At 53.0% G+C, this 25,829-nt stretch overlaps 1 protein-coding gene and 1 pseudogene across 1 annotated transcript; one reads left to right on the top strand and one right to left on the bottom strand.

The window, feature by feature from the left end:
* Positions 1-829: 829 nt before the first annotated feature.
* LOC132321355 (olfactory receptor 14J1-like) lies at positions 830-1,846 on the top strand. Its single transcript, XM_059834862.1, has one exon. It carries the CDS (start codon positions 833-835, stop codon positions 1,844-1,846), a length of 1,014 nt encoding a protein of 337 aa, XP_059690845.1. The 5' UTR covers positions 830-832.
* Positions 1,847-16,803: 14,957 nt separating this feature from the next.
* LOC132321369 (olfactory receptor 14J1-like) lies at positions 16,804-17,763 on the bottom strand (annotated as a pseudogene).
* Positions 17,764-25,829: the final 8,066 nt, after the last annotated feature.

Below are 25,829 nucleotides of genomic sequence, written 5' to 3'. Positions count from 1 at the left end.
AGCTGCTTCTTAGCCCCTGCCCACCCAGAGATGCCCTTGGGCAGTGCCTCCCTGCCAGGAGGTATCTCAGGGCAGAGCTGAGCTCACAGCGGGTGGGATGGGCTGTGTGAGCAGCGACTGGGAGGAGAAGAGGGCACAGAGAAACAGCTCGGGTGGCAGGGACAGCTCCAGGCAGCAGAGACATGGGCAGGGAGTGAGAGGGAGCTGCTACCAGAAACGCCATGGGAGGAAAGATTTGGGCACCTCCCTGCCATCCCCTGCAGAGCAGGTGCCTCCCCCAGAGCAACCCCCGGTCTCTTCTCCCGCCCAGAAGAGCCTCTGCCCCCAGTCCAGGGCATGCGTTACCTCCTCCACAGCTGGACCTCCAGAAGAGAAAGACGTGGGTCCTGCAGTGAATATGCATGTGTGCATGTGTCTGTGAGGTGGAGAGCACAGCCGGGTAAGGAGAAGGCTGCCCTGCATGCCTCTCTGCCTTTCTGTCCCTGCTTCATTTTTTTGGAGCACAGCAGTAGCCTTCCTTTTTTCCGCACCTGCTCGTGGTGCTCTTGCTCTCGGGGCTGGCATGATGGTGCAAGTCAGCTTCTCTTCTAACTCTGACTGGGGTCCTTCAATGGAGGTGTCTTCAAGGGAACTACGTGACCAAGTTGTATTTGAAACTGTGAGGCCGTATGTCATTCAGTTGATAGGGTTGGGGAATGAACTGGCTTGTTCCTCATTCAGCTCAGGGACAGGGATTTCTATGAGAAATGGCATGGGATTGTCCTGAGAAGTTTCTCCTAACTTGTCACTGTCGATTCCTTATTGCACAGTGCCCCTTGCCCAGAGGAAGAAAATGTCCAACAGCAGCTCCATCACCCAGTTCCTCCTCCTGGCACTCGCAGACACGCGGGAGCTGCAGCTCTTGCACTTCTGGCTCTTCCTGGGCATCTACCTGGCTGCCCTCCTGGGCAACGGCCTCATCATCACCGCCGTAGCCTGTGACCACCACCTCCACACCCCCATGTACTTCTTCCTCCTCAACCTCTCCCTCCTCGACCTGGGCTCCATCTCCACCACTCTCCCCAAAGCCATGGCCAATTCCCTCTGGGACACCAGGGCCATCTCCTACCAAGGGTGTGCTGTCCAAGTTTTTTTCCTTTTCTTCTTGATCTCAGCAGAGTTTTCTCTTCTCACTGTCATGGCCTATGACCGCTACGTTGCCATCTGCAAACCCCTGCACTACGGGACCCTCCTGGGCAGCAGAGCTTGTGTCCACATGGCAGCAGCTGTCTGGGGCGGTGGGTTTCTCTATGCTGTGCTGCACACGGCCAACACATTTTCACTACCCCTCTGCAAGGGCAATGCTGTGGACCAGTTCTTCTGTGAAATTCCCCATATCCTCAAGCTCTCCTGCTCACGCTCCTACCTCAGGGAAGTTGGGCTTCTTGTGGTTAGTGCCTGTTTATCATTTGGGTGTTTTGCTTCCATCGTGCTCTCCTATGTGCAGATCTTCAGGGCCGTGCTGAGGATCCCCTCTGAGCAGGGACGGCACAAAGCCTTTTCCACGTGCCTCCCTCACCTGGTTGTGGTCTCCCTGTTTCTCAGCACTGCCATGTTTGCCTACCTCAAGCCCCCCTCCATCTCCTCCCAGTCTCTGGATCTGGTGGTGGCAGTGCTGTATTCGGTGGTGCCTCCAGCAGTGAACCCCCTCATCTACAGCATGAGGAACCAGGAGCTCAAGGGTGTTGTGAGGACAGTGATTTCAAGGACTTTTTTCAGTAGTCATAAACTTCCCATCTATCCACAAATGACTCCCATGGGAACGCATTCTAAGCCTATACTTTGTGAAGGGTTTTATTATCATTAACATCTTTATAATTATATTTATAATTTTCATCATCTTTATCCTTATAATTATCACTATCATTATTGCTGTTTTTATTTGTGGTTACTACGTTCCTACACAACGTTTTAGATTCGGGTCACTTCTCCTGTGGAATGAATCTTCTCTGCCTTGCCTGTTGCATGTATACAGGTATGTCTAATGATGGGTCAGTGCTGACTCACTCACAGCAGCTCTTTCATAAATGGGTTCTCCCCAGTGCAGTTCCTGAAGCCTCGCCTTGTCTTCCAAAGCTGTTGCCAAGAATGGACATGAGCAACCTCACCCCAAAAAGGGCCTGTTGCTCCATGGATTCAGGAGCAAAGAGCTCAATGTCATGTGGTGACCTGTTAGAGACCAAGGTTTGGATTTACGTTTCTAGTTACAGTGGAGATGGTGAATGGTCACTGAGGTACATACGTGGGGCTGTCCCACATGGGGGACTTATCCCAGGGCTTCCAGCTATGGCAGGCGATGTCCTTACGGACGGGAGTCTGGAGTTGCCTGGGGCATCTCCATGGGCAGCGTGTGCTTGGGGTGGGCAGTGACTTTAGCCCCACGAAGTGAGAGATCGCCCAAAATGGAGTCACCCAAAGGGAAGGTGCTGAACCCAGGGTTCTAGAGGAAACGAGGGCTCTGCGATCCCCGGAGAGGCAGTGGGCACCAAGCAGGTATGAAAAAGGAAGACTGGAAAGTGCTTCATGTGTCCTTCAGGCACAAATGAACACATCTCCTGTCCTCCAAAAAGCACCATAGTCCCTTCAAGCACCTGCCACATCCAGAGACCCCCAGGGAGGTGGATTAGCAGTAGTGATCCCCATCCAGCCCAGGACCCTGCGGGAAACATGGGGAGGGGGCCAGGAACCGTCCAGCCACATCAGAGGAGAGGTGGGGGAAGTTGAGGTGGCAGCTGTTGTGGCCTGGAAATTGCCTGGGGGAGAAAAATTCTGGCATTCCGCTCATCAGCGGTAGCGTCCAGTCTCTGGTTAGCCTAAAACATGTTCACAGTGCAGAGCCAGAAGTCCTTTCTGTCCTGGTGCTCCACGAGGCCTGGGAAGTGGATGAGGAAGAATTGGTGTCCCTCACGCCCCACCCCTTCGTGCCATCGTCCCTCCTGAAGCGTGGCATTGAAAGGGAGGCTGGGACCCTTTGTCAGGGCTTGCACTGAAGGAAGCGCAACCATGGGAGTTTCCTGTTGTCCCTCGGTCCCTGTGGCCAGCACCTGCCCTTGAGACAGTCTCCCTCCACCCCCTACGCTGGCCCAAAAGTCACCCCCAAGCCTGACCCTTTGTACCGTCCATTTCCAGCCCTGGCCATTCACCGTGGTCCAGCTGTGGGCTGATCATTTCAATGTGACCGGCTCCGCCTGCACTGGGGGAACATCCAGCCCTTGCCTGGCTCACACAGGCCCAGACCCTGGCAGACCCCACAGCAGGGCCATCTACGGACCCCTGCATGGGATATGGCCAAGTCTGGGGAGGGACCAGTGCTGGGGAGGGCTGCCAAAGCAGGAGGGCTGCAGAGGGATGTGGCACCGAGGTCTACTGGGCAGACCATACCAGGGGGACGGTTTCCCACCCTGCCCTGTTGATGCCTGCACAGCTGGGCTGCGGGGCAGCAGAGCTGCGCTGGTGCAGGGATGAGAACAAGCGCCATGATGCTCCAGGAAGCTCCCACACTGCCAGGACACCAAAATTACCCTCAAAATAGGCTCAGACAGGCAGGGCTGTCACCCTACTCACCGCACTGGCGGTGCAGGGTGAGCACTACCCGCTCCAGCTCTGCCAGCAGACTCTCTGAAGCCAGAGCAGCTCCCCACAGTCAGGATCGGACTCACTAGTGCTCGCAGGCTTGGGGGTGCCTTGGGGTTGCAGCCCCTGGCACCACTTGCCAGGAGGCCCATGACACGAGGGCCAGTATCGGCTCCCTCTGCCGCAGCCCATGGTGCGTCCTTTCCTGTGTCACCATCCTCTCTCGGGAGCACCGCTGGGTGCATTGCTCCCTGCCTTGGTTGAAGGGAAGCTGCTGGAGGTCTTGTCTGCTGTCCCCCATGGCCACTGGCTCTGTCCCAGCATCAGCTCACATTCACTACCGCAATCCTTCTGAAAGGCACGTCTTTGCTCGGATCTGGCCACCACAGCCTGCCTGCATGGTTCCAGAGGGTGCCAGCAAGGCTGTGCTTGGACAGTAGGTTGTGATGTAAGGGTGATGATCTGGCTGGGGATCATGACGAGAAGGAAAAGACAAGAAACCATAAAGACAAGAAGCAGTAAGGGGGATTTCTTATCAGGTTAAGAAAGAAAAAACCCCATGTACATCTATATACTCATACACATATAGAGATATACACACTTATTTCAGCATATATATACACATACATCACCACGATAGAGATTTTCAAAACTCAGCTGGAGAAAGCACTGACCTGCCTGATCGAACTGTAAACTTCTCCCTGCCCAGAGCAGACCTCCAGATGTCCCTTCTGATGCAAAGCCTCAAGGAAGAAGGGCCTGGACATGGACTCGGGGGTAGGGGACACTGCTGTATGTTGAGGCATTGCTGCCACTTATCATCACTGGTCCACCCTGTCCTCAGGGTTGCAACGTGAGGGAGATCCTCCTCAGAAGGAGGCTCTGCTCCAAGGGACACCAGGAGTCCAGGTGGTGCAGGGATACTACAGAAAATATCTCAGAAACACTGCCAGGCAGTGCAGAAGCACAGAATCCCAAAATAGTTGGGTTTGGAAAGGATCTCGATGTTACAATTCTGTAATACAAAAACTCATCTACACAATGTATGTAGGTGAGCAGGCACTTCTTTACTGCAGCGCTGGACGCACAGGGGATCACTCCACCACGTGTGGGTGCTTAGTTTCTCCACTACAAAAGCTACATTCAATCAAAGTATACATATTCATCGTATTTCCAAGAAACAATTAACAGAGTCATACAATTTCCAAGAACTCATTAATATATGCAAATGCTTCTGACGCATGCGCCTCCAGGTACAGAGGTGGTGGTCTAAGGTCCTCTGGTGGTCGTCCGTAGTCTTCCTCATGGTGTCCTCTAGTTGAACCCAATCTTTGCGCAGGCTCAGCTTAGTTGCAAAATTCCATTCTTGGAATCTTCCTAAGTTTTCCTCGGTTTACTGACCAGGCCTACAACTTATCATTCTCTTGACACCAAATCCTACCTATTCACAATGCTACATTGTTCAACAGTTAGTTTATAATTAAATCACAGATAAATCATACCTAGTTACCATCACACAAAATACATAATTTAATTTCTCATTAATTGCTCTCTTGATTATACCATTCTATCAATATCCATACTTAAAATAATCCATGGTTATTTCTATTAATATCTATTGATTGGCATTCTTGATATCCGAATCAAGATGCGAAAGGTAAGGAATTTTCCAGGCAGCATCACCGGTGCATATCAGGTCACATTGTCACGGGACTCAAACAAAACTTCTCTATTTGATTCTTCATTGTTCCATCTCGTTACGATTAGTTCCTTAATAGGGAACAGTGACTCCCTGGGGAGGTTCCTATGGTTATTGGTTCAAACTTAACAATCCTAACTTAGGCATTTGTATTTTACTGTTTTATTTATTAATCAAACTTAACCTTTCTATATCATCAAATCTTGTTCATTTAGACATCAGAGTATTTGCAACAGTATGGCATCCATTGTCATGCCCAGGCCCTTTTGCTCAGACCACTCCTCACCCAGTCAGGTCGCAGCCCACACTGCTGCACAGGGTTATTCTGTCCCTGGTGCAGAGCTTGTCGCTTCTCCTTGTCGATCTTCGGGAGGGTTTTGGGGTTTTTTTGACCAAATCCCCAAGTGTGTCCGGGTCCCTCTGGGCTGGAGCCCTGTTGTGCCAGCATATAGGGTATGTTTGCTGATGCCAAAGAGGAACTGGAGAGGCTCCAGAGGTGATCTGCCAGGATGGAGTTTGGAGCCTGTGTAGAGAGCCTGAAGGTGCTGGGCTTCTTTAGCCTGCTGAAGTGGGGACTCAGGGTGCTACAGTAGTAGCCTGCAAGAGCTTGAAGGGTGGTTTCAGAAATGATAGAACTTTTCTTGGTAGTGAGAAGAGAAGGAAACCTCCACAAGGTGCAGCTTGGAACGTTCAGACTGGAGGTGAGGAAAAAGAAGTCTCACTCAAAGGGTAGCCTTGAGGTTCAGAAGGTCACCCAGAGGGAGTCTGGATCAGCCCATGGCTTTGTGTTTCAAGGAACAGCCAGCAAGAGTAGAGAGACATCAGTGAAGGTATACGAATGCTGGGGTGAGAGCCAGGTGGGAAAACAAGAAGGGTGTCAACAGCCTGAAGGGAAAGAGGTGCGGGCATGGGACAGTGTAGGACAGCCTGCAGTAGAGATGGCCAAGGGCTCTATCAAGGCTGAAAGGTCCAACAGGACAGAGGTCTTTGTCCTCTTGGCTATAGCAGTTGCCTGTGCCACCAAGACCAGTGAGATGAAACTCTGAGGGTAGCAGGATCAGCCTTCCCAGGGCCTGGGGGTCAGGGTTTGGCCTTTCTGCTTCATGAAATGAATAAAGGGTTATTTTTTATTTTAAAGGCAATATTTCATTACTTTTTAGTTTAGAGAAGAGTTTATAACAGCATTCTCCAAGTGGTAGTGATCTAGGGTGTCTCCTCAGGAGGTCTGGACAAGTGGTTCCCTGAGGTCTGTCACAGTATGGACAACCTTGCTCCTCACCTCCCCAACCCCACCATTTCTCTCATTCTCCCCCTGGGACTTGCATCACCTTTCCTTACATCAGACTTCTGCACCAAAGTCTGCAGCTGGAAGCTACAGCTCCTTTGCACCATCTCCCGCCTGCTTTCCTTAGAGAACTGGCGGCACACAGGCACAGGAGAATTTTTCCTATTTGCAAGCAAAGACAAGCAAAGCGCGGTAAAGTTTCATAAACAATAAAACACACTCCTCCACCATATGCGGAGTACAAGCTGTCCCTAATGAGGTTGCCTTTCTTCAGGGGATAATCTTATGAGAAATATTTCAGGTAGGTAGGTGCAAAAAGGTAGATATAAAGACAATTAAAGAGTTGCCTAAGGAGACAATTAGACTGTTGAAAGACACGTAAGCTTTTACTCCCTGAAGCTCAAAGCAGCAGCTGAGGTGAGAGGTATCTGAATGAACAAAGAATAAAGGAAGGAGAAAACTGGAGAATAATGGAACTGGACTTTGCCCAGCCAGTCTGCATCTGAAGAGATGACTTTAGAAATGGTCATTGTATCCTGGACCGATGCAGATACATGAAAGAGTAGAGAAATTAAGTATGTGGTATCACAGGCAGAATAGTGGTAGTGACGTTAGAGGGGAAGATTGCTATTTCTTTGGAAATACACTTTTGAAAGGTCATGGGATTGGCAGAGGTCTCTTGTGAGAGAGAACAAGCCAATGTTGCACCCAGCTTTGAAGGAATCCAAAAGGGCAACCCCGGGAACCACGGGCTGTACAAGCTCACTTTGGTGAGGAGTGTGCCATCGACTAGAGTCCTCGTGGGTGACAATTCTGGGCACCTAAAAGAGGGTAACTGTCAACACGGACTTCCCAAGGGTAAATTATGCCTCATCGACCTGATAGCCTGCAGTTGTGCGTGAGGAGATAAAAAGCGGATGTCGTTTCCCTCAGCTTCAGCAAAACTCTTGGCATGGTCTCCCTCAACGTTCTTCTACCCAAGTTAGGCCATGACATTCTGGACGGGGAGACCAACAGATGGGCAAAACACCAGTTGGCTGATGAGGCTGAGAGCGCGCAGTGGTGAAGGGGTCATACCCTACCTGGAGGCCACTGGGACATGCTGGGGCATTGTGGGGCAGCACAGGGGACTCTCCTGAGCCCTGTGCAGTTTAGCACCTGTACCCATGACCCAGAGGAGGCATCGCCACGTTTGTCGATGACGCTATACTGGAAAGCCATTCCTGTGCCTTGGGATTCCATTCAGGGGAAACGTGACAGGCAGAAGGACCGTCCTGTCAGGAAGTTAATGAAATAGAAGAAGGACAAAGGCCTGGTCTTGTGTCTGGGACAGGCTAATACTCTGCAGTGGCAGGGGAAGGAGACTGCCTGGCCAGAGAGCAGCTCTGCGGAAACTACCCTGGGGGTGCTGGGGGACAGAAGGGAAAACAGCATCCATCAGTGGTCCACACGATCCAGTGCGACCTAGTAGCAAAGGCAGGCAGCAGTGTCCTGGAGTGTATAAAGAGGAGCCTTGCCAAAAGCGTGAGGGAAGTGATTGTCTCTCCCTGCTCATCACTTCTTAGACCATCGGTACACTACGGTGTCCGTCTGTCGGCCCCCAGTTCCAGTGTGCTGGGTCTGGCTGGGATGGGGCTAACTTCCCTCGCAGCAGCCCCTGTGGTGCTCTGTTCTGCATTGGTGCCTCAAACGGGGTTTGTAACACAGCAGTGCTCTGGCTATTGCTGGGCATTGTTTGCACGGCATCAAGGGCTTCTCTGTTTCTCACTCTGCTCCCTCGCAGGGAGCAGGCTGGGGGAGGGCAAGAAATTGGCGGGGGGACACAGCCAGGACAGCTGACCCTGACTGACCAAAGGGATATTCCATACCGGATGATGTCATGCTCAGCAATAAAAGGTGGGGCGGAGGAAGAAGGAGGTGGATTTTATTCTCATTCAAGGTGCCTGTTGCTGGGACACTGGCTAGGCGTCAGTTTGCTTGCGGGAAGTCGTAAGCGATTGCCTCTGCGTTGTCTGTTGGTTTTCGTGTGTGTTTATTCTTTTTTGTTTCGCCTGTTACCTGTTTTTCTCTCAGCCCACAAGCTGCACAACAACTTCATGCAGCAGCATGGGAAGAGAGCTGCCTGGCTAAGGAGTGCCCTGAGGAGAAGGGCCTGGGCTCCATGAAGATGCCGTAGGAGCCAGAGGGCCTCACGTTTGAAAAGGAAAGAGGAGAAATTGGAGAGGGTCCAGAGGAGGTCTGCCAAGAAGGAGTGAGGGGCCTAAAGCATGAGCTGTGAGGGCAGTCTGAGGGAGCTGGGGCTCTCTAGCCTGCTAAAGGAGGCATGGGGCAACCTAGTAGGAGCCTACAGCTACCTGAGAGATGATGGAGCCAAGCTCTCTTCTGCAGTGGCCAATGATATGACGGAGGCAACAGCCACAAACTGCCTCTCGGGAGCTTGAGGCTGAGCCTCAGGAAAAATAAAATGCACTAGGAGGAGTGTTGCTGTGATCTCCACCTTTGGAGCTCTTCTTTGCTCCACAAAGTCGCAGCCAGCCTGGAGGCTGGACTAGAGACCCCCAGCAATCTCTTTCCCACCAGCCCTTCCAGGAGCCTCTGCCTTGCCCACGTGCCCTAGAGGAAGAGATGAAGCTGGAGGTGAGGGTCTCTACATCATATGCTCATAGGACAATTCAGGGTGGAAGGGAGCTCCGGGTGTCTCAAGTCCAATGCCGAGCACAAAGCAGGGCAATCTCTGAGGTCAGACCAGGTTGCTCAGGAAACGGCAGCATCCACAGAGAGGGTTTACACATGAACCAGGCGTCTAGCCCACCATTACGGAAATGGAGAAGAGGCGTTTGACCAGCTCCCTGAACACAGCTAGCAGTACGCTATGCCTCCTGAGATTCCTGGGAACATCCCCCTTCTTGTCCAGAGGACTGTGACTCTTCTGCAAGTTTCCTGGCATATCTCAGGACCATGGGGTGTTTTAGGCTGGAAGCAGAATTGAAACAAAGCCTCTGAAGTGGGTACTGTCAACTTAATTGCTAAAAGAGAGGGAGATGGAGGGATCTCAGGACTTCCAGGTTCCTGCGGAAGATTTAAGGCCTGAAAGGAAGGAGCTGAAGATGCCAGCTTTGAGCTAGCATTGCCTTTAGATCATTTCACATGTGACGGCTCTGCTCCCCCTTTTCAATCATTGGTACCCAGAAAGCTCACCTACTTCTGCTTCCTCTCCTCCCAAAACCTGACCAAGTGATGGGAAGAAAGGCAGCAGAAAGGCCCTAGGCCTCTGGGAATCACCCGGGGTCTGGCACCTGGAGGGCCACAGAGTCATTCCATTGTACACCCCATGAAGAATCAAGCTGGGAAGTGAGCCTGCAATTCTTAATCAACAAGGTCTATTGACAGGCAAGACGGTGCCTATCGCTCTTTGGAGACAATTCCGCCTACAGCTCAGATCAAGCCGTGGCTGAAACTCCGGCCTTGCTTCCATGGCCTCCTGGGCCCATGGACAGAGGGGTGGGTGGAGGCCCCAGGTGAGTCTGCTCAGGGCCATGAAGACCTATGGATGCTCTCAGGGCCCTGACATTGCCCCACGGGATCCCACCTGCCAGTGCCCTCAACAGGGCAAGTTCTCATTCCCTGACGTCCAGGGTCTGTGCTCCGCTACTCTCCTTCCCCGCATCCCTGGGCATCTGGGAGACCACAACTGCACTACAGCCAAGGCTGCTTCACACCCCTGACCAGCCCTTCCTCTTTTGGGAGTACCGGGTCCAGGTGAGCACAAGACTGGGTGGCTCACTTGGCAGCTGTGCTCAGGAGTTGTGCACCAACCCTGAGAGAAACCTCCTGGGCTGTTTGCGTCCTGCTGTCTTACCTGACCAGTGAATACCAGGGAGATAGAGTCTGCCACAAGAGCCAGGGTCTGTGAGCCGCTGATTTCCATAGGTTGTTCAAACAATCACTGATGTTCCTTCCCTCCAGCAGTGCCATTTCTCCTGTCAGAGGCGGAGTGAGGTCTAAAAATTACATTATCTTGGCGTATCATTAGGCAGGACAGCCAGACAGGGACAGGCAGGGATCTCCTGCATCCCTGCTGAGGGAAGGGACTCAGCCGAGTCAATCGAGGCACCTCATCCTGGGTCTGTAGTCCTGGGGCTGGAAGGGCACTCAGCGCCCTCCCCTGCCTGCCACAACCCACAGGAGGTGGGATTCCTCTGGCCTCACTTCGGGTGTGCACAAAATAGGATCCTGCAGGTGAGCTGCTTGTCTCAGCTCCCTTGGTAATTACTGGGCACGGAGGGCAGCAGTGAGCTGTTCAGACACAAACACCTGGTGACTTTTAATGTGCCAGAGGTGGTCACAGATACATGCAGGTAACTGCAAGCTCAAATGGAACCGTTCATAGAGACAGAAAAGCATCTGGGGGCATCTTCGTGGAGGCTGGTGGGGAATTCCTGTGGCCTACAGCAGATGCCCACTTTTAGGCCAAGGAAACTCTTCTCTACTAACTGTGTTCAGGGAAGGCTGCAGAGGTCTTCATCTGAACAAATGGAATCATGTGCCATAGAGAGAGCTAAGTTTCTCTTTCGCTTCTCCATCAGCAGTATTTGTCAGATCTCTGTTGACTGTAATGGCAGTTGTCTCATGGCCTCCCCCACATGGCATCAGTGACCACCAGCAAGGTCTCCCAGGCCTTGGTGTCTGGAGGCGGGACTCTGCAGGAGTACAACCGACGGCGGTTGGGGATCAAGCCGGGGGCTACTTGTGCAAACTACACCCTTACCAGTCCATGGGACCGGAGGGGCGGCACCCAGGTGTGCTGAGAGAGCATTTTTCAGCAGGAGGTGCTGATTCCTTATAAGCCCAGGAAGAAAGGCCCTCAGACTCTGTAAGGTATCTTTTAAAATGCTATTAGGGCTAAGACTATAGGAGAGAATACTTTAGATGATGTTATGTCCCTTTAGGTGGTGGGATGTCTGGGTGCTGTAGCATCGAATGGGCCTCCCACTCAGACGCAGCACGCCATGCAGAGACCGTCCGTAGAGGAGATTCTCCCATTTTGGTCCTTCAACCTCTTATTGTATTTTCCTACAAGGAAACCACTTTATTCATCATCTCTACAGGCAGACAGAAACGGTGTTCTCATGAGAACGTTTTGCTGCACTGTTTGGTACAGGCAAGGCCACACAGGAGGCATAATGGCCAGTACCGAGTGGGACCTGCCTGCAGCTCCTCTGTGACAACGAGCTGCTCAGGTTGTCCTGTGGCCAAGGGATCTGTGCAGCACAGCAGAGGTGTCACCCTCCATCTGCAGGGTGTCATGCTTTTGTCTCTCGCTGTCTGCTCCTCCTCTTCCTCATTCTCCTCCTCCTCTTCCTCATTCTCCTCCTCCTCTTCCTCCTTATCCTCATCTTACTCCTTGTCATGGTTTTGTGTCATGCTGCCTAGTCCTCCTCGTCATCTGTTGTCTCCTGCTGCTTCCTCCTCCTCCTCCTCTCCCTCCTCCTCCCCTTTGCCCTAGGCCTGCTGCTCACAGCTGGTAACCGGCTTTCCAAAATCCTGCTGGAAGGAGCCAGATGGGGGACCTGTGGCCGAGCTGGGGGCAGGGAGAACCCCTGGACTGGCCTCGAGACCTGTGGGAAACCTGCCTTCAGATTAGCTCTTCCCAGCAGCACCTGGGAGACCACAATTTCATGGTCGCTATGGCAAAGGCTGACACTGGTTTTCACATCCCTGACCAGCTTTTCCTCTTTTGGGAATAGCAGGTCCAGGTGAGACTCAGACTGGGTGACCGATACGGCAGCTGTGCTTGTCCACAAAACCTGAGAGAAACTTCCTGGGCTGTTTGCATCTTGCTGTATTACCCAACCTTTGCATAGTGGGGAGTCTGATTCCCCCATCAAAGCCAGGGTCTGTGACCCACGGGTTTCCTCAGGTCAGTTAACAAAGACATTGTTCGTTGCTCACCCTGACTGGGTGACCTGTAACTCTGCCCTGGGTCTGGCTGGGATGGAGTTAATTCTCCTCACAGCAGCACGTAGGGTGCTGTGCTTTGGATCTGTTACTCAACCAGCACTGATAACACACCAGTGTTTGGCTGTTGCTGAACAGTCCTTGCAGAGCACGAAGGCTTTCTCGTTCTCACACTCTGCCCCCACAGCAAGTACGCTGGGGGTACGCAAGAAGTTGGCAGGGGCACAGCTGGGACAGCTGACCTCAGATGGCCAAAGGGATATTCCATTCCATATGAAGTCATGCTCAGAAAAAAATCCTCAAGGAAAGATGGAGGAAGGGGAGACATTCATGGTCATGGTATTTGTCTTCCCAAATAAATGATACACATTATGCTTTTCTGGCAATGGCTAAACATCTGCCTGCCAATGGGAAGTAGTGAATGAATTCCTCATATTGCTTTGCTTTCACACACAGCTTTTGCTTCACTGATTAAACTGTCTTTGTCTTGACCCATCAGCTTACTTGTTTATGCACTTCTGATTCTCTCCCCTGTTGCCTTGGGGTTTTAGCGGGGGAGTGAGCAAGTGATTCTGGGTGTTTAGTTGCTGGCCAGACACAAACCACAACAAACTCTTACCCCAGTGTCATCCTTTCTCTCCTCTCCTCTGACCCACACACAAGCTCTCACCTAAGCAGTTGCCTGTCCCATAGAGGACCTCCACATATCTGAACTGCCCTGACGTCGCACAGGGCATCCCCCACTTCTCATCTTCCCTGTTGGTGTCTCATCAAGACGCTCTATCTCCATCCACCACAAAAAACACGGGAGCTGTCCTTCCCCACCTCAGCTCTTATTCCCCTCACGTCACAGCTCTGGGATGGCACACGGGGCTCCTGCTGTCTGTGCCGCAGCCTGTGGGCTTTGGTGCCCGTTTGGACTGCAGAACCTCAGATGGGGCACGAGGGCCAAGGAAAGACGTGTCACATGGAAACCTGGTACCCAGAGGTTGGACCCCTTTGCTTCCCAGCAGATCATGCTGGCGTGGGGGGCAGGTGGCAACATACTCATGAAGGAGGTTCCCACAAGGAGAGCAAAAGCTGCAGTCCCCAAGGCCAGAGAGAAACGGGCCTGGGCTGTGCAGCCCCGGCAGGAGAGGGCTTTGCTCTCCAGGTGACTCTGCAGCACCGCGGGCCCTGTGGCACAGGAGAAGCTCATCTCCAAGAAGGAGAAGCTGCTGCTGCTGCTGCTGCTGAGAAAGTCCGAGGGGGAGGACAGCCTGTGATCCAGCCACGCTGTGGACATCATGCTGGGGGCCGACCGGCTGGAGAGCAGCTCTGCAGAGAAGCACCTTGGGGTGCCAGAGGAGAAGCAGCTGATCACGAGCCATCAGTGCACCCCTGCGGCAAAGGCCAAGAGCCTCCTGGGCTGCATTACGGAAAGCATTGCTGGCAGATGGAGGGAGGTGACCCTTCCCCTCCTGTCAGCACTGGTGAGGCCACATCTGGAGTGCGGTGTCCAGTGCTGGGCTCCCCATTACAGGAAACTGGACCTACTAAAGCAAGTCCAGCAAAGGGCCGTTAAGCTGGTTTAAGGGACTGGAGCGTCTTTCATAGAAGGAAAGGCTGCGAGATGTGGGACTGTTCAGTCTGGAGAAGAAAAGGCTCAGGGGGACCTTATCAATATGGATAAATACCTGATGGGAGGGAATGAAGACAAAGGAGTCTAATTCTTCTCAGCAGTTCCCAGTGACAAGACAAGGGGTGATGGACACTGCTAAGCACACCTAAATGTTCATCTGAAAGCAAGAAAACACTTTTTGTCTGTGAGAGTGGTCAAACAGGAGAACATGTTACCCAGAGAGGTGAGGGAGTCTCCACCCATGGAGATATTCCAAACCCACCTAGACAGCTGCTGAGCAACCTGCTCTAGCTGACCCTGCCCCAGCTGGGGGGCTGGGCTCGACGACCTCCAGATGTCCTTCCCAACCTCAACGTTTCTGTGATTCTGTGAGTACGAAGGAGAAAAGTGAGACTGAAAGAAAGTAACAGTACCTAGCCTCGACCAGAAATATGGTGGGATGCTGAGTAGAGGACCTATGCAGGAGAAGGGAAAAAGTGTGAGGAAGAAGGGGTGGCAGAGACATTCTGTACTGACTGTAATCCCCCATTCAGCACCTCCCCTATACCTCTCAGAGTCAGGGTGGGTAGAAAATTGGGAATGGTGGAATAAGCTGAGGCTGGGAAAAAGGAGTGGGGTGGCAGAATGGTCTTTAATATTTTTTTGTAGTTTCTCACTATCAATATCTATTTTAATTGGCAATAAATTAAATTGATCTTCCCCAAGTCAGCTCTTCTTTGCCCGTGACAGCAATTAGCAATTGATCTCCCTCTCGTTATCTTGATCCATGAGCTATTCCATCTTATATTCTCCTGTTGTCCTTCTGAGTTGGGCATGTGAGTGAACAGCTGGGTGGGTGTCTGGCTGCTGGCCATGGCTAGCCCACTGCAGGACCACCACATCAGGGCTGCTGCTTCCAGTTTGGGGCTCCCCAGCACAAGAAAGGCCGTGACAGACTGGAGCGAGTCCTGCAGAGGCCAGAAGGATGGTTGGGGCCTGGAGCACATTTTGGACAAGGAGAGGCCGAGAGAGCTGGGTTTAGAGAAATACTTCAGAGCAAAACACTGGAGCAAGGACCCAGGCTAGTTGGTGGGATGTCAATCCATGGAGATGTTCAGTACTTGTCAGGACAAGGCCATGAGCACCTGATCTAGCTGGGGCTGTCTGAGAACGGGCTTGGCTGAGAGACCAGCTGTGGCAAGAGCTATGGGACTTGTGTGTAATGAGTATGGGAAGGACACTGGGTTTGGTTTTTTTTTTTTCTTAATAATGGCAGTGGTGTTTGGTATCACAGAGCTGTGAAGGAGGATGAGGGTGACCATGCAGCAAAGGTCCCTTTCTCACGGCTGAGGTGTATGGCCAGTGTTGGAAATGGCCAGTGTGTGGGACAGCCAGGGAAAATTACCCTGGGATAGATTCCCTGGGGTGTCCAGGGAAAAAGGCACAGACTGGGCCCCTCTCTTCTGCACCTTTGGTGCCTTGCTTCCTTCACCATGTCACTTGGCTCTGCACCGTGAACACCCTGCTGTGTGCCCCCACCCTGCACACTCACACAGCTGAGCTCTACACTGGCGTTTTCTCTCTCCCGGCCACATTCCAACCCACCCCAACCCCACCCCAGCATTCCCTAAATCTCCTCCCCTCTTCCCAGTACTATGGCACAGTCTGGGCTGGCCCCATGGCACTGCCTGTAGCAGGGTGCTGCAGAGCTCTGGGCATTCACCCCACAGCCCCAGACCTTCTGAAGGGCACAGCAGCTCTTGGGGGGCAGAGAGGGGGGTTCAGGATCCCCATCAGTCCCAGGGCTTGACCTGGTCCTAAAGGCACAAGGAAACAGAGGCCACTCACTCTCTGGCTCTCCTGTGTTCCTATTGTAGGTGATGCCCAACCCTGAATACATTTTCCCCCTCCTCTGCCCCCACCAGCCCCATGCTCCAGGACAGCATGACAGCTCCTCAGCCAGCTCCTGCATCTCTCCAGGCTCCCTTCCCTGTGCCAGCTGGGTTCCCACTGCCTCTCCTGAAATTGCAGAGTCCTCCTTTCCCTGTGAATACCTGGAATTCACTCTTTACTTTTGCATGATTCTACCTGGAAAATCTCTCACTTTGTGGAGCTCCAGTCACACCCCAGGCACACTCTTTCCATGGGGAAGCACTGGGATATCCAGGAAGCTGGAGAGTCCCCTCCTGGAAGATGTCTTCTGCCCTTTCGCATGTGGGAAAGAACTGGGTATGTACTTCAGTGACCATTCACCATCTCCACTGTCACTAGGCACCAAGAGGTGAGTCCTAAATCCAATCCTCTACCAGGTCACAACATGGCAATGAGCTTTTTTGTCTTGAAACCATGGAGCAATGGGCCCTCTTGAGGTGCAACATCTCGGGCCTCTTCCTGACACAAGGTTTGGAAAAACAGCCCAACCACCAGGCAGTGCATGGGCAAGACCCCTTTTTATTACAGAGATGCTATGAGGGAGGCAGCCTGGACCCAGTGTTACACAGACACATTTTTATACGGGCTCCAGGTGAGACAGAGTAGGTTCATGCAGCACAGGAAGTACAGGAAACCCAAATATTGGTCTATGAACAAACAACCCCAAATAGCAATAACAATAAAGGTAATAAAACAAAGCATAGGCCTGTATGGGAGTCATTTGCGGAGAACGACTGGAAGTTTATCAGTATTGAAAAATTTCCATGAAATCACTTTCTTCAGGGCATCTTTGAGCTCCTGGTTCCTCATGCTGTAGATGAGGGGGTTCACTGCTGGAGGCACCACTGAGTACAGCACTGCCACCACCAGGTCCAGGGATGGGGAGGAGATGGAGGGGGGCTTCAGGTAGGCAAACATGGCAGTGCTGACATACAGGGAGACCACGGCCAGGTGAGGGAGGCACGTGGAAAAGGCTTTGTGCCGTCCCTGCTCAGAGGGGATCCTCAGCACAGCCCTGAAGATCTACACATAGGACAGCACAATGGAAACAAAACAGACAAATGCAAAGAAAGCAGTGATCCCAATTAGCCCAACTTCCCTGAGGTAGGAGTGTGAGCAGGAGAGCTTGAGGATCTGGGGGATTTCACAGAAGAACTGGTCCACAGCATTGCCCTTGCAGAGTGGTAGTGAAAATGTGTTGGCCGTGTGCAGCACAGCATTGAGAAACCCACTGCCCCAGACAGCTGCTGCCATGTGGACACAAGCTCTGCTGCCCAGGAGGGTCCCGTAGTGCAGGGGTTTGCAGATGGCAACGTAGCGGTCATAGGCCATGACGGTGAGAAGACAATAGTCCCCTACAATCAAGAAGAGAAAGAAAAAGATCTGGGTAGCACATCCTGGGTATGAAATGGCATTGTTGTCCCAGAGGGAATTGGCCATGGCTTTGGGGACAGTGGTGGAGATGAAGCCAAGATCAAGGAGGGAGAGGTTGAGGAGGAAGAAGTACATGGGCATGTGGAGGCGGTGGTCGCAGACTATGGCTGTTACGATGAGGCCATTGCTTAGGAGGGCAGCCAGGTAGATGCCCAGGAAGAGCCAGAAGTGCAAGAGCTGCAGCTCCCGCGTGTCTGCAAATTTCAGGAGGAGGAACTGGGTGTTGGAACTGCCGTTGGACATTTGCTGTCTCTCAGCATTGGGCACTGTCTGAATATGAAAAGATACATAGAAGTCAGTATAACTTGAGCTTGAGCAACACACGCTCCATTTCTCATGGACCCCTGCACACACACATTCAGTCTGTCCTGATCAGGGTGATGCACCTTAAGCTCCCTGGCTTGAGCTCTGCTCTGTGCTGGGTGAGTGCCCGGTGCTGGTGCTTCTCACCCCAGGGCTCTGAGGAGTCGGCCCTCTTCTACAGCAGTGGGTACATGGAGGCTGTAAGCAGCCACACGTTTTTGGGATGGTCCCTGGGGATGGATGCCCTGAGCTGAGAGAGGAGGATTTGTAGCAGTGACCATACGGGAATACTCTCCAAGCCCTGTAGTGAGTCTTTACATTGGCACCCGTGTCCATCTGCTCCTGAGAGACAAGATCCCTGCAAGGGATAAAAGTTCTTCACCTTTAACTTCTTGCACAGCCAAATGTCTGAGTCGGCCACCCCTGAAAAAGAGACTGTTCTCACTTCAGTCTGTCACCTGCACTGCATCTCCAGGCATAGTAATATGAGCAAGGGGGGTGGAGGGTGAGGAAACAGCACCATCACTGTGAACACCTCCTCCCCTAGGTGAAGTGCACCCATCATGCAGAAAGGCTCCTCAGTTGCTTCATGCCCCATTTTCCAGAAGATGGGCTGCAACAAAGGGTCATACTGATGGAATTACGTATGTTTTTAGATGTTCCCATCACACCAGGAGCATGTTTTTGGAAGGGGTAAAAGTCCATGGCTCTCAGAATAAACACTGGTGAATACACCAGTGAGTCCTGAGAGACTGAAGGACTGTCTGTGCCTCACTGCAGAGTCTGGAAGCCTGACCTGTCCTTCTGGCTTGTTCCCAGCTGCTTTGCACATCCCTCTCAGCTGAGGGATGATCAGACTCTCAAGTCACCTGAAAAGGAAACCAGACTTTTGAGGGGGTGGAAGGGTGAAGTTTCCAATGCAGGTCTCCAAGGTCCTTCCTCTTTCTCAGCCCTCACCTGCAGAGGGTGATGGAGAGAGGCTGACACACCTCCTGGCTCCAATGACCAGACTGAGGAGGCTCTATGATGTGGGTGCTGATAGCTGAGGGTGGTCTCAGCACTGCCATTCTTGCAAGAACCCACGGCTCTTCTTCAGGCTCCCCACGTACAGCTGCCTGGCAGCATCTCCACGGCCTTTGCACCTCTGCAGCTTTTCCAGGTAACTTTCAGATACAAAGAAATATCACGTAGCAGTGCTGTGTCCTTCTGGAGGACCTTCTGGAGGATAGCTGGCCTCTCAGCAGAATACCCCAGGGAGAAAGTCAAGGGTCCTAAATGTGGAGTGTCCTGAAAGGAGAATCACCTAATCCCCACCCTCTCACAGTGCATGCTTGGAGCCTCATAGGCTAGAAGGGGGCTTGGACACCATGCTCCCACACAGACACCTCCATGGCAGGAGCCTCAGGACTGGTGTCTGAAAGCCCTTTGAAGAACAACTATAACACAAGGACGAGGATGGATGGATGGTTGGATGGAGAAACGTGGGGCAATACCATGATCCTTTTCCTTAAGGGAGGCAAGGAAAGAGAGACAGCCAGGCCCTCAGGAAAGCATTTACCTTCCCCAGCGGTGCACGCCACCTCCCAGGCAGCGACAACACAGGGTGGCTGCTCTCCGTCCCTTCGTCAGGCGGCAGGAGATGGGTTCGTGGCAGGAGAAGAGCACCTCTCCAATAGCCGGGGTCTAGCTGCCAACAAGTGACTCGTGGACTAGATCCCACACCGTGAGGGTAGAGAACTTTGCAGGGCTGGAGAGGAGAGACAAGGGGGGCTTGCACAGCGGGAGGCATCTGCGTTGGAGAGGACAGAGTGGCATACCACCGCTCTTAGCAGTTTCCTCTCACTCCGACCACATCTCTGCTGCCTTTAGCTGTTCCTGGGAGCTGTTCCTGTGCCCTCACCTCTCTTCCCTGTCAGTGCTCACAGACCCCATCCCACAAGCCGAGCACTCATCCCTGCCCTGCAGACACCTCCTGGTGGAATGGCACTGTCCCAGGCCATCTCCGTGGTTGCAGCTGCTCAGGAGCTGGTCAGACCCACCCTGATGAGGCTGAAAAGGTAAAGTTGGAGCTGCCTGCGGTCTCTGTCCCCTTTACAAATAAAAAAAAGTATTTCTCTTTTTTGCAGCAATTAGGAACCTGAAATCACAGCCTCTGGAAGGCTCCCTCCTGCTAGTGTAGCCCTTGCCTTCTCCGTCATCTTGAAAGATCTCCTCAGGACAAGGGTGAGCTGGAGCTGAGAGCAGCCCATGCAGCATCTTGTCAACAGGAGAATGAACCTGCCCTAGCGGGGCAGGAACTGGCTCCTGACTCCAATGATCAGACCCAGGACTTCATGATGCGGGTGCCAACACCTGAGGAACACCTCACCCCTTCCTGCTAGCCAAGGACAAGCAGGGTTCCATGCCAGCTGCACTCATATGAAGGTGCCCAGCAGGCTGTTCATGATGTTAGCATCTCTGCAGCTTCTCAAAATGGCTCTTGGATCTCTCATGGTTCCTGTGAGAGAGCTGTGCCCTTCTGGACAGAAGCACCATGCCTATAAGGACAGCTTGGGGAGATGCTGAAGTGCTGTAAAGATCAGGAGTCCTGAAGGGAGAGCCAGATCATTTCTCAGCCCCAGTGATTGCACTGACCAGAGCCCCACAAGTTTGAAGGGGTCTTGGGCACCTTTTCCCATGCAGGCGCCTCCTCTGCAGGACCCTCAGCTGAACCCTACCCGCTCCCCCCACACTGACATACCCAAGAGCCCCAGAGTAAGGAGAAGAGCCATACGGTTAGGTGGAGTGAAAAGGATAAATACCATTACCATATTGGTAGGTGAAGGCAGAGCAGAGACCGACAGGCAAGCAGAAAAGATTTCACCTTGACTAGCTGTCTCCCAGGCAGAGACATCGCAGAGCAGCCGCTCTTGGCCCTTTGATGGGCAGTGGGAAATGGGCACGTGGCAGGAGCGATACACATTGCCTCTGGGGGTCTGGATGTCCAGGAGGCAGCTCATGACTGTTACCCCACGGCCATGAGAGCTGATGGCTGTGCTGGGTGGGAGAGGAGAGATGAGGGCTGTTGCTCAGGGAAGGTATCTGCATCTGCACTGCAGGGGATGGCCAGGAGGTGCCCATATCTCCCCTGCAACAGGGTTTCCCTCAGCGGTTCCCTCCCTCCCTGCCCATGTCTTTGCTGCCTGGAGTTGTCCCTGCCAGTAGCTGTTTCTCTGTCCCCACATCTCCTCCACGCCAGTGCTGACAAACCCCATCGCAGCCCCTGTGCACTCATCTCTGCCCTGCAGAAACCACACAGCTGCAGGGCACTGCCCAGGGGCACCTCTGCATTTGACAAAGCTACAGGGCACGTGGGAACAAACCTAGTAAGGCTGGAAAGGTGATGGTCTGTCCACACATGAGGGAGGAGGGAGGAGGGAGGGACATGCTGAGGTTCCCTGCAACCTATACATCTCTTACAGAGATGGCTTAGGAACCTCTGCCTGCTTCATTTTCACGTTCCCTCTGAAATAGCAGAAAACTGAAACCAGGCGTTCAGAAAGGCAGCTTTTGTCTCAAGCAGCAACTTCCTTGAACTTCCCTTTGGAGAGTCTTTTCTGGAAACATCGGCTGGGTGAGCTGGAGCAGGAATCTTGCAGAGCAGAAATGTATGAATCTTAGAGCTTTGTCCACACCTGACAGATCCATCTCCATTCCCACCTGTCCAAACACCATAAAACTGAAAGCATTAACTCAGGAATGCACAGACCAATGTGGGCAGCCCCAGCCTTGAACGTCCCCTTGAAAAGTCTCCTGGGCAATGCCTTGGGGGTCATCTGGAGATGTGAGTTTTCTGAATTCTCGCTCCTGCAACATGTCAGGTTTTAGTTTGCTCTCATTGCCTGATCATATCCCTGCTGCCTGGACATTTTCCTCCTGGGAGGATTATCCTGTCCCATGTCTTTTCCCTGTCAGCACTCACAGACTCCATCCCAACCGCTGTGCACTGACCTTGGCCCTACAGAAACCTGCCTATTTGCAGGGCACTGGCTGGGCTCATGTTCCTGAGTAACTGAGGTACACAGACTGTGGAAAGCTCTATCTTTAATGTAACTCCAGCCTTGACCTTCCTTTTGAAAGTCCCCTGGGAAATGTCCTGGGGGTGATCTGGAGTTGTGAGAAGCCCTGACCCACGCAACACCCTCTTGACAGCAGAAGGACCCTGCCCTGACAGGGATTGTTCCTTCCACCCACAGCTTCTCCCCACAGCGCTGTGGGGAGCTCCCCGGGCAGGCTGAGTGCTGACCCTGGCAGACAGCAGCGTCCCTGCCCCAGCACACAGCCCCCGGGACACAGGGACCCTGCTCTGAAGGACAGCCCTGGGCACCCCTGGCTGCACACCCACCTTCACAGCCCTGCAGCCATCCCTGGGAGAAGGCAGCCGTCATGTCTTATGCCTCTGACAGTGCAGCTGGGAATTTCTGCTCTGGAGCAAGTCCTTCTCCTCTACGCTATGGAAACTGTAGATACCTTCTGACAGATCGTACAGGCCGTGGGATGTGCCAGCTCTAGGAGATCCCTCCAGGAACACCAGGTTCAATGCCCCGCACCCAGAGACTTACCATATAGAGGACTGTGAAGAATTTGCTGCCGGTGAGGTCTCAGCACTCTCCCACTGCACACTGCCTTTAATCTCTCTCTGCCTCCCTCCTCTCCCCTCGGTGCCTGCAGGCAGTGCCCCCAGCCCCACTCCTGGGCAGAGCTGTCTCTCTGCAGCGCTGCCCGCTTGCCATCAGCTCCCTCCCTCCATCCCAGGAGCCCAGCCCAGCTCAGCAGCAGAGGACCAGCCCAAGGCGGCACTTTCTCTGCCCCCTCTGGGCTCCCTCCAGGTGTCCCTGGGGCTCTGGGGGAACCTGCCCTGAAACAGGCTGAAGGGATCACTCATCTTCCCTCCCGCAGCTGGGGAGAGACACTTCTTTCCAGATGCGACATTCAGAGACACAGTTAGGAACCAGAATACCTTTTCCTTGCCCCATGACTAGACAGGACACACAGAAACTTACAGGGAGGGATCTCCTCTAACCCTGCTGAGGGAAGGGATTCACTTGGGTCATTCAAGACATCCCATCCTGGGTTTGAAGTTTTGGGCCTAGAAGAGGACTCAGCTCCCTCCAGGCACACCACAAACCCCCAGGAGGTGGGATTCCTCTTGCTTCTGTTCACATGTGCACATAGAAGGCACCTGCATGTGAGCTGTTTGTCTCAGCTCTCATGTCAGTTAATGGAGATTGAGGGAGTTGTTCAGGTGGGAACACCTGGTGGCATTCGAGGTGACACCAGAGCTTGTCCAAGCTATGTGCAGGTGAGTGCAAGCTCTAATGGAGCAATGCTGAGAGACAAGGCAGCATCTGGGGGCATCCTCTTGGAGCCTGGAGGGAATTCCTTTGGTAGAGGGAAATGACAGCAGATGTTTACAGTTAGGACAACTAAAACCTTCCCTTTCCCTTATGTCCACAGCACCTACAGAGGTAGCCAGCTGCCCAGATGGAGCCAAGTCCCTCTCCTCTTCCCCATCAGCTGTATTTCCTAGATCTCCACTGACTGTACTGGCAGTTGTCTCATGGACATCCCCCAGTGCTTAACCTGGTTCAGGGCAGCTGCTCAATGGCCACACACAGGCCTGGAGTGCTACACGAGATGCCAGGGCTCTCCAGCACAACGGCCTGTGGCTGGCAGGGACAGCACAGGACCTATGGGAAAGCCATTCCCGTTCAGAGGGGATGCGGGACAGACACCCCAGGCAGCGTTGCCGACAGGTTCGCTTCCTTTGTGCAAGCCCAGGTGGCATCTCCGGCAGATTCGGGCTCTGTTGGCCAGCGACTGAATCCCAGCCCTGCAGTGAGGCAAGGTCTGACCCAAGTTCATCCAGCCGATGCAGAGCAGTGCATGAACAGGAAGCCCATCGCACGGGCGGCTCCAATCATTTGGCTGCTCCCAAACTCTCTTGGTGCTTCTTTCAACAAGCCTTTGCTCAGCCCCTTGATGATACAGTCAAGGAAGAGGTGAATGATTGTCACCGTGTTCCTGGATCACCGCATGTCCAAAGCCAAGGACATTTTCAGCAGCACCTTGTCTTCCTGGAGATCAGCTTCACCTCCACCACAGGCCCTCAGAACCTGCAATCAGGAGAAGGCAGAGGAGAAAGGCTTATTTAAGCAAGCCATGGAAGTCTCCAGATCCATGGCCCCAGGTCTTGTTGGGGACTGTAATGACCCCGACACTCACTGGGAGGGGAGCACAGCAGGATGCAGACTGTGCAGCTGGTGTCTGGGGTCTCTTGGGACCACTTCTTTGCACAGGTGCCAGGCCAACAAAGGTGATCTTTGCCTGAATCTGGTCCTTGCGAAAGAGGCAGTGCTGATGAGGGATGTGAAAACCAGTGTGAGCCTGGGCTGTAGTGACCATGAAATAGTGGGGGAAGAGTTTAGCCTCTTCAAGGGATTTTTAGTTGTAAGCCCATGGGCAGCAGAGCTCCGTACAGCGGGTCTTTCTGGAAAGCATCTTCAAAGCACAAGACATGTCCAGACAAATAAGCAGGAAAACAACCAGACATTTCAGGAGAGCAGCTTGGCTAAAGAAGGAACTCATTAAGAAGTTCCATAGAAAAACAGAAGCATTCCGGAGGTGGATGCAAGGACTCAGGGACAAATTTAGAAATGGGGATGGCTTTAGGGAAGCCAAAGCTTCCCTGGTGTGGACCCTTGCAAGAGGTTCGAGGGCATCACGTGGAGCTGTTAGTACTTCCAGAAAGAGTTTTAGAAAAAAACAAAGAGAACGTGTGGCCACTGCTGAACTTAGAAAGAGCAGGTGTAGACAGATCTGAGATACTCTATATCCTCTTTGTCTTAGTCTTCCCCAGCAAGGTCTCCCAAGCCTTTGCGCCTTGAGGCAGGACTCTGGAGGAAAAGAACCAGCAGTGGATGTGGATCAAGTCAGGGGTCACCTGAGCAAGTGCAATCCTTTCTGGTCACTGGGGCTGGAGGGGCGGCATCCCAGGGAGCTGAGCGAGCTGGCCTTTGTCACAGGGAGAAAACTCTCCATCACCTCTGAAAGGTCATGGAGACTGGGGAACATCCTGATGACTGGCAGCACCTTTGTACATTGTACGCACCTTTCAAAAATGCCCAAGGGATGAGCAGGGGAACAGAAGGCTGTGCCCCCGAGGACGTCCACTCGCGTCCCCTTTCTGGGTGTCTGAAAGGAAGGTGACGGGATTTACCCAGGAGAGATTGTGCCTGGCCAGCCTCTTTGCTCTTTCTGAAGAAAGGAGAGGATTGCTGCACGGGGGAGAGCAGTGGTTGTCTTCTACCTGGAGGTCAGCAAGGCTTTCGCCATCATCCCCCACAATATTCAATGTTAGGATATTATGGTCTGCATGGGGGGATAGATAGATGCGTAAAAACCAACTGGACAGGTGGGCTCAGAGGTATGTGGTCATCGCGTGGTTCTCTGCCTGCAGGCATCTAGCTAGCAGGGTCCTGCTGGGGTCTACCCGGCAACCTGCCCTGTTTAACATCTTTTTGATGACCTGGAGGAGCTGAGAGAGGGATTATTCATAACATTTGTAGCAGAGACCACATTGAGGAGACCAGACACTACACTGGAGGGCAGGGTGGCCATCCCAAGGGACACAGACAGGCTGGAGGGATGGACCAGTAGGAACCTCATGGGGTGACAGTGATGTGGGCAAGCAGGGGTGGTGGATAAAATCTTCAAAGGAAGAGGCAGAGGCATCGGGCAGTGTAGGACAGCCTGTGGTGGGGATGGCCCCGTTGCTGGGGCTGGCACCTCCCAACAGAACTGAAATCCTTGTCCTTTCGACTATGGCCGCTGTCTCTTCCACCGAGGTCCCCAAGAGGACACCAGGTCCCTACAGCTCCAGCGCTTTCTTGCCTCTGCACCCACCCACTCACTCCATAGAGCCTCAGAGGAGTCCTCCTGCTGTCCTGCACTTGGCACCGTATGCC

This window comes from Gavia stellata, unplaced genomic scaffold (genome assembly GCF_030936135.1).
Source record: "Gavia stellata isolate bGavSte3 unplaced genomic scaffold, bGavSte3.hap2 HAP2_SCAFFOLD_59, whole genome shotgun sequence".
NCBI classification, from domain to species: domain Eukaryota; kingdom Metazoa; phylum Chordata; class Aves; order Gaviiformes; family Gaviidae; genus Gavia; species Gavia stellata.
This window is presented reverse-complemented; position numbering and strand designations above follow the sequence as displayed.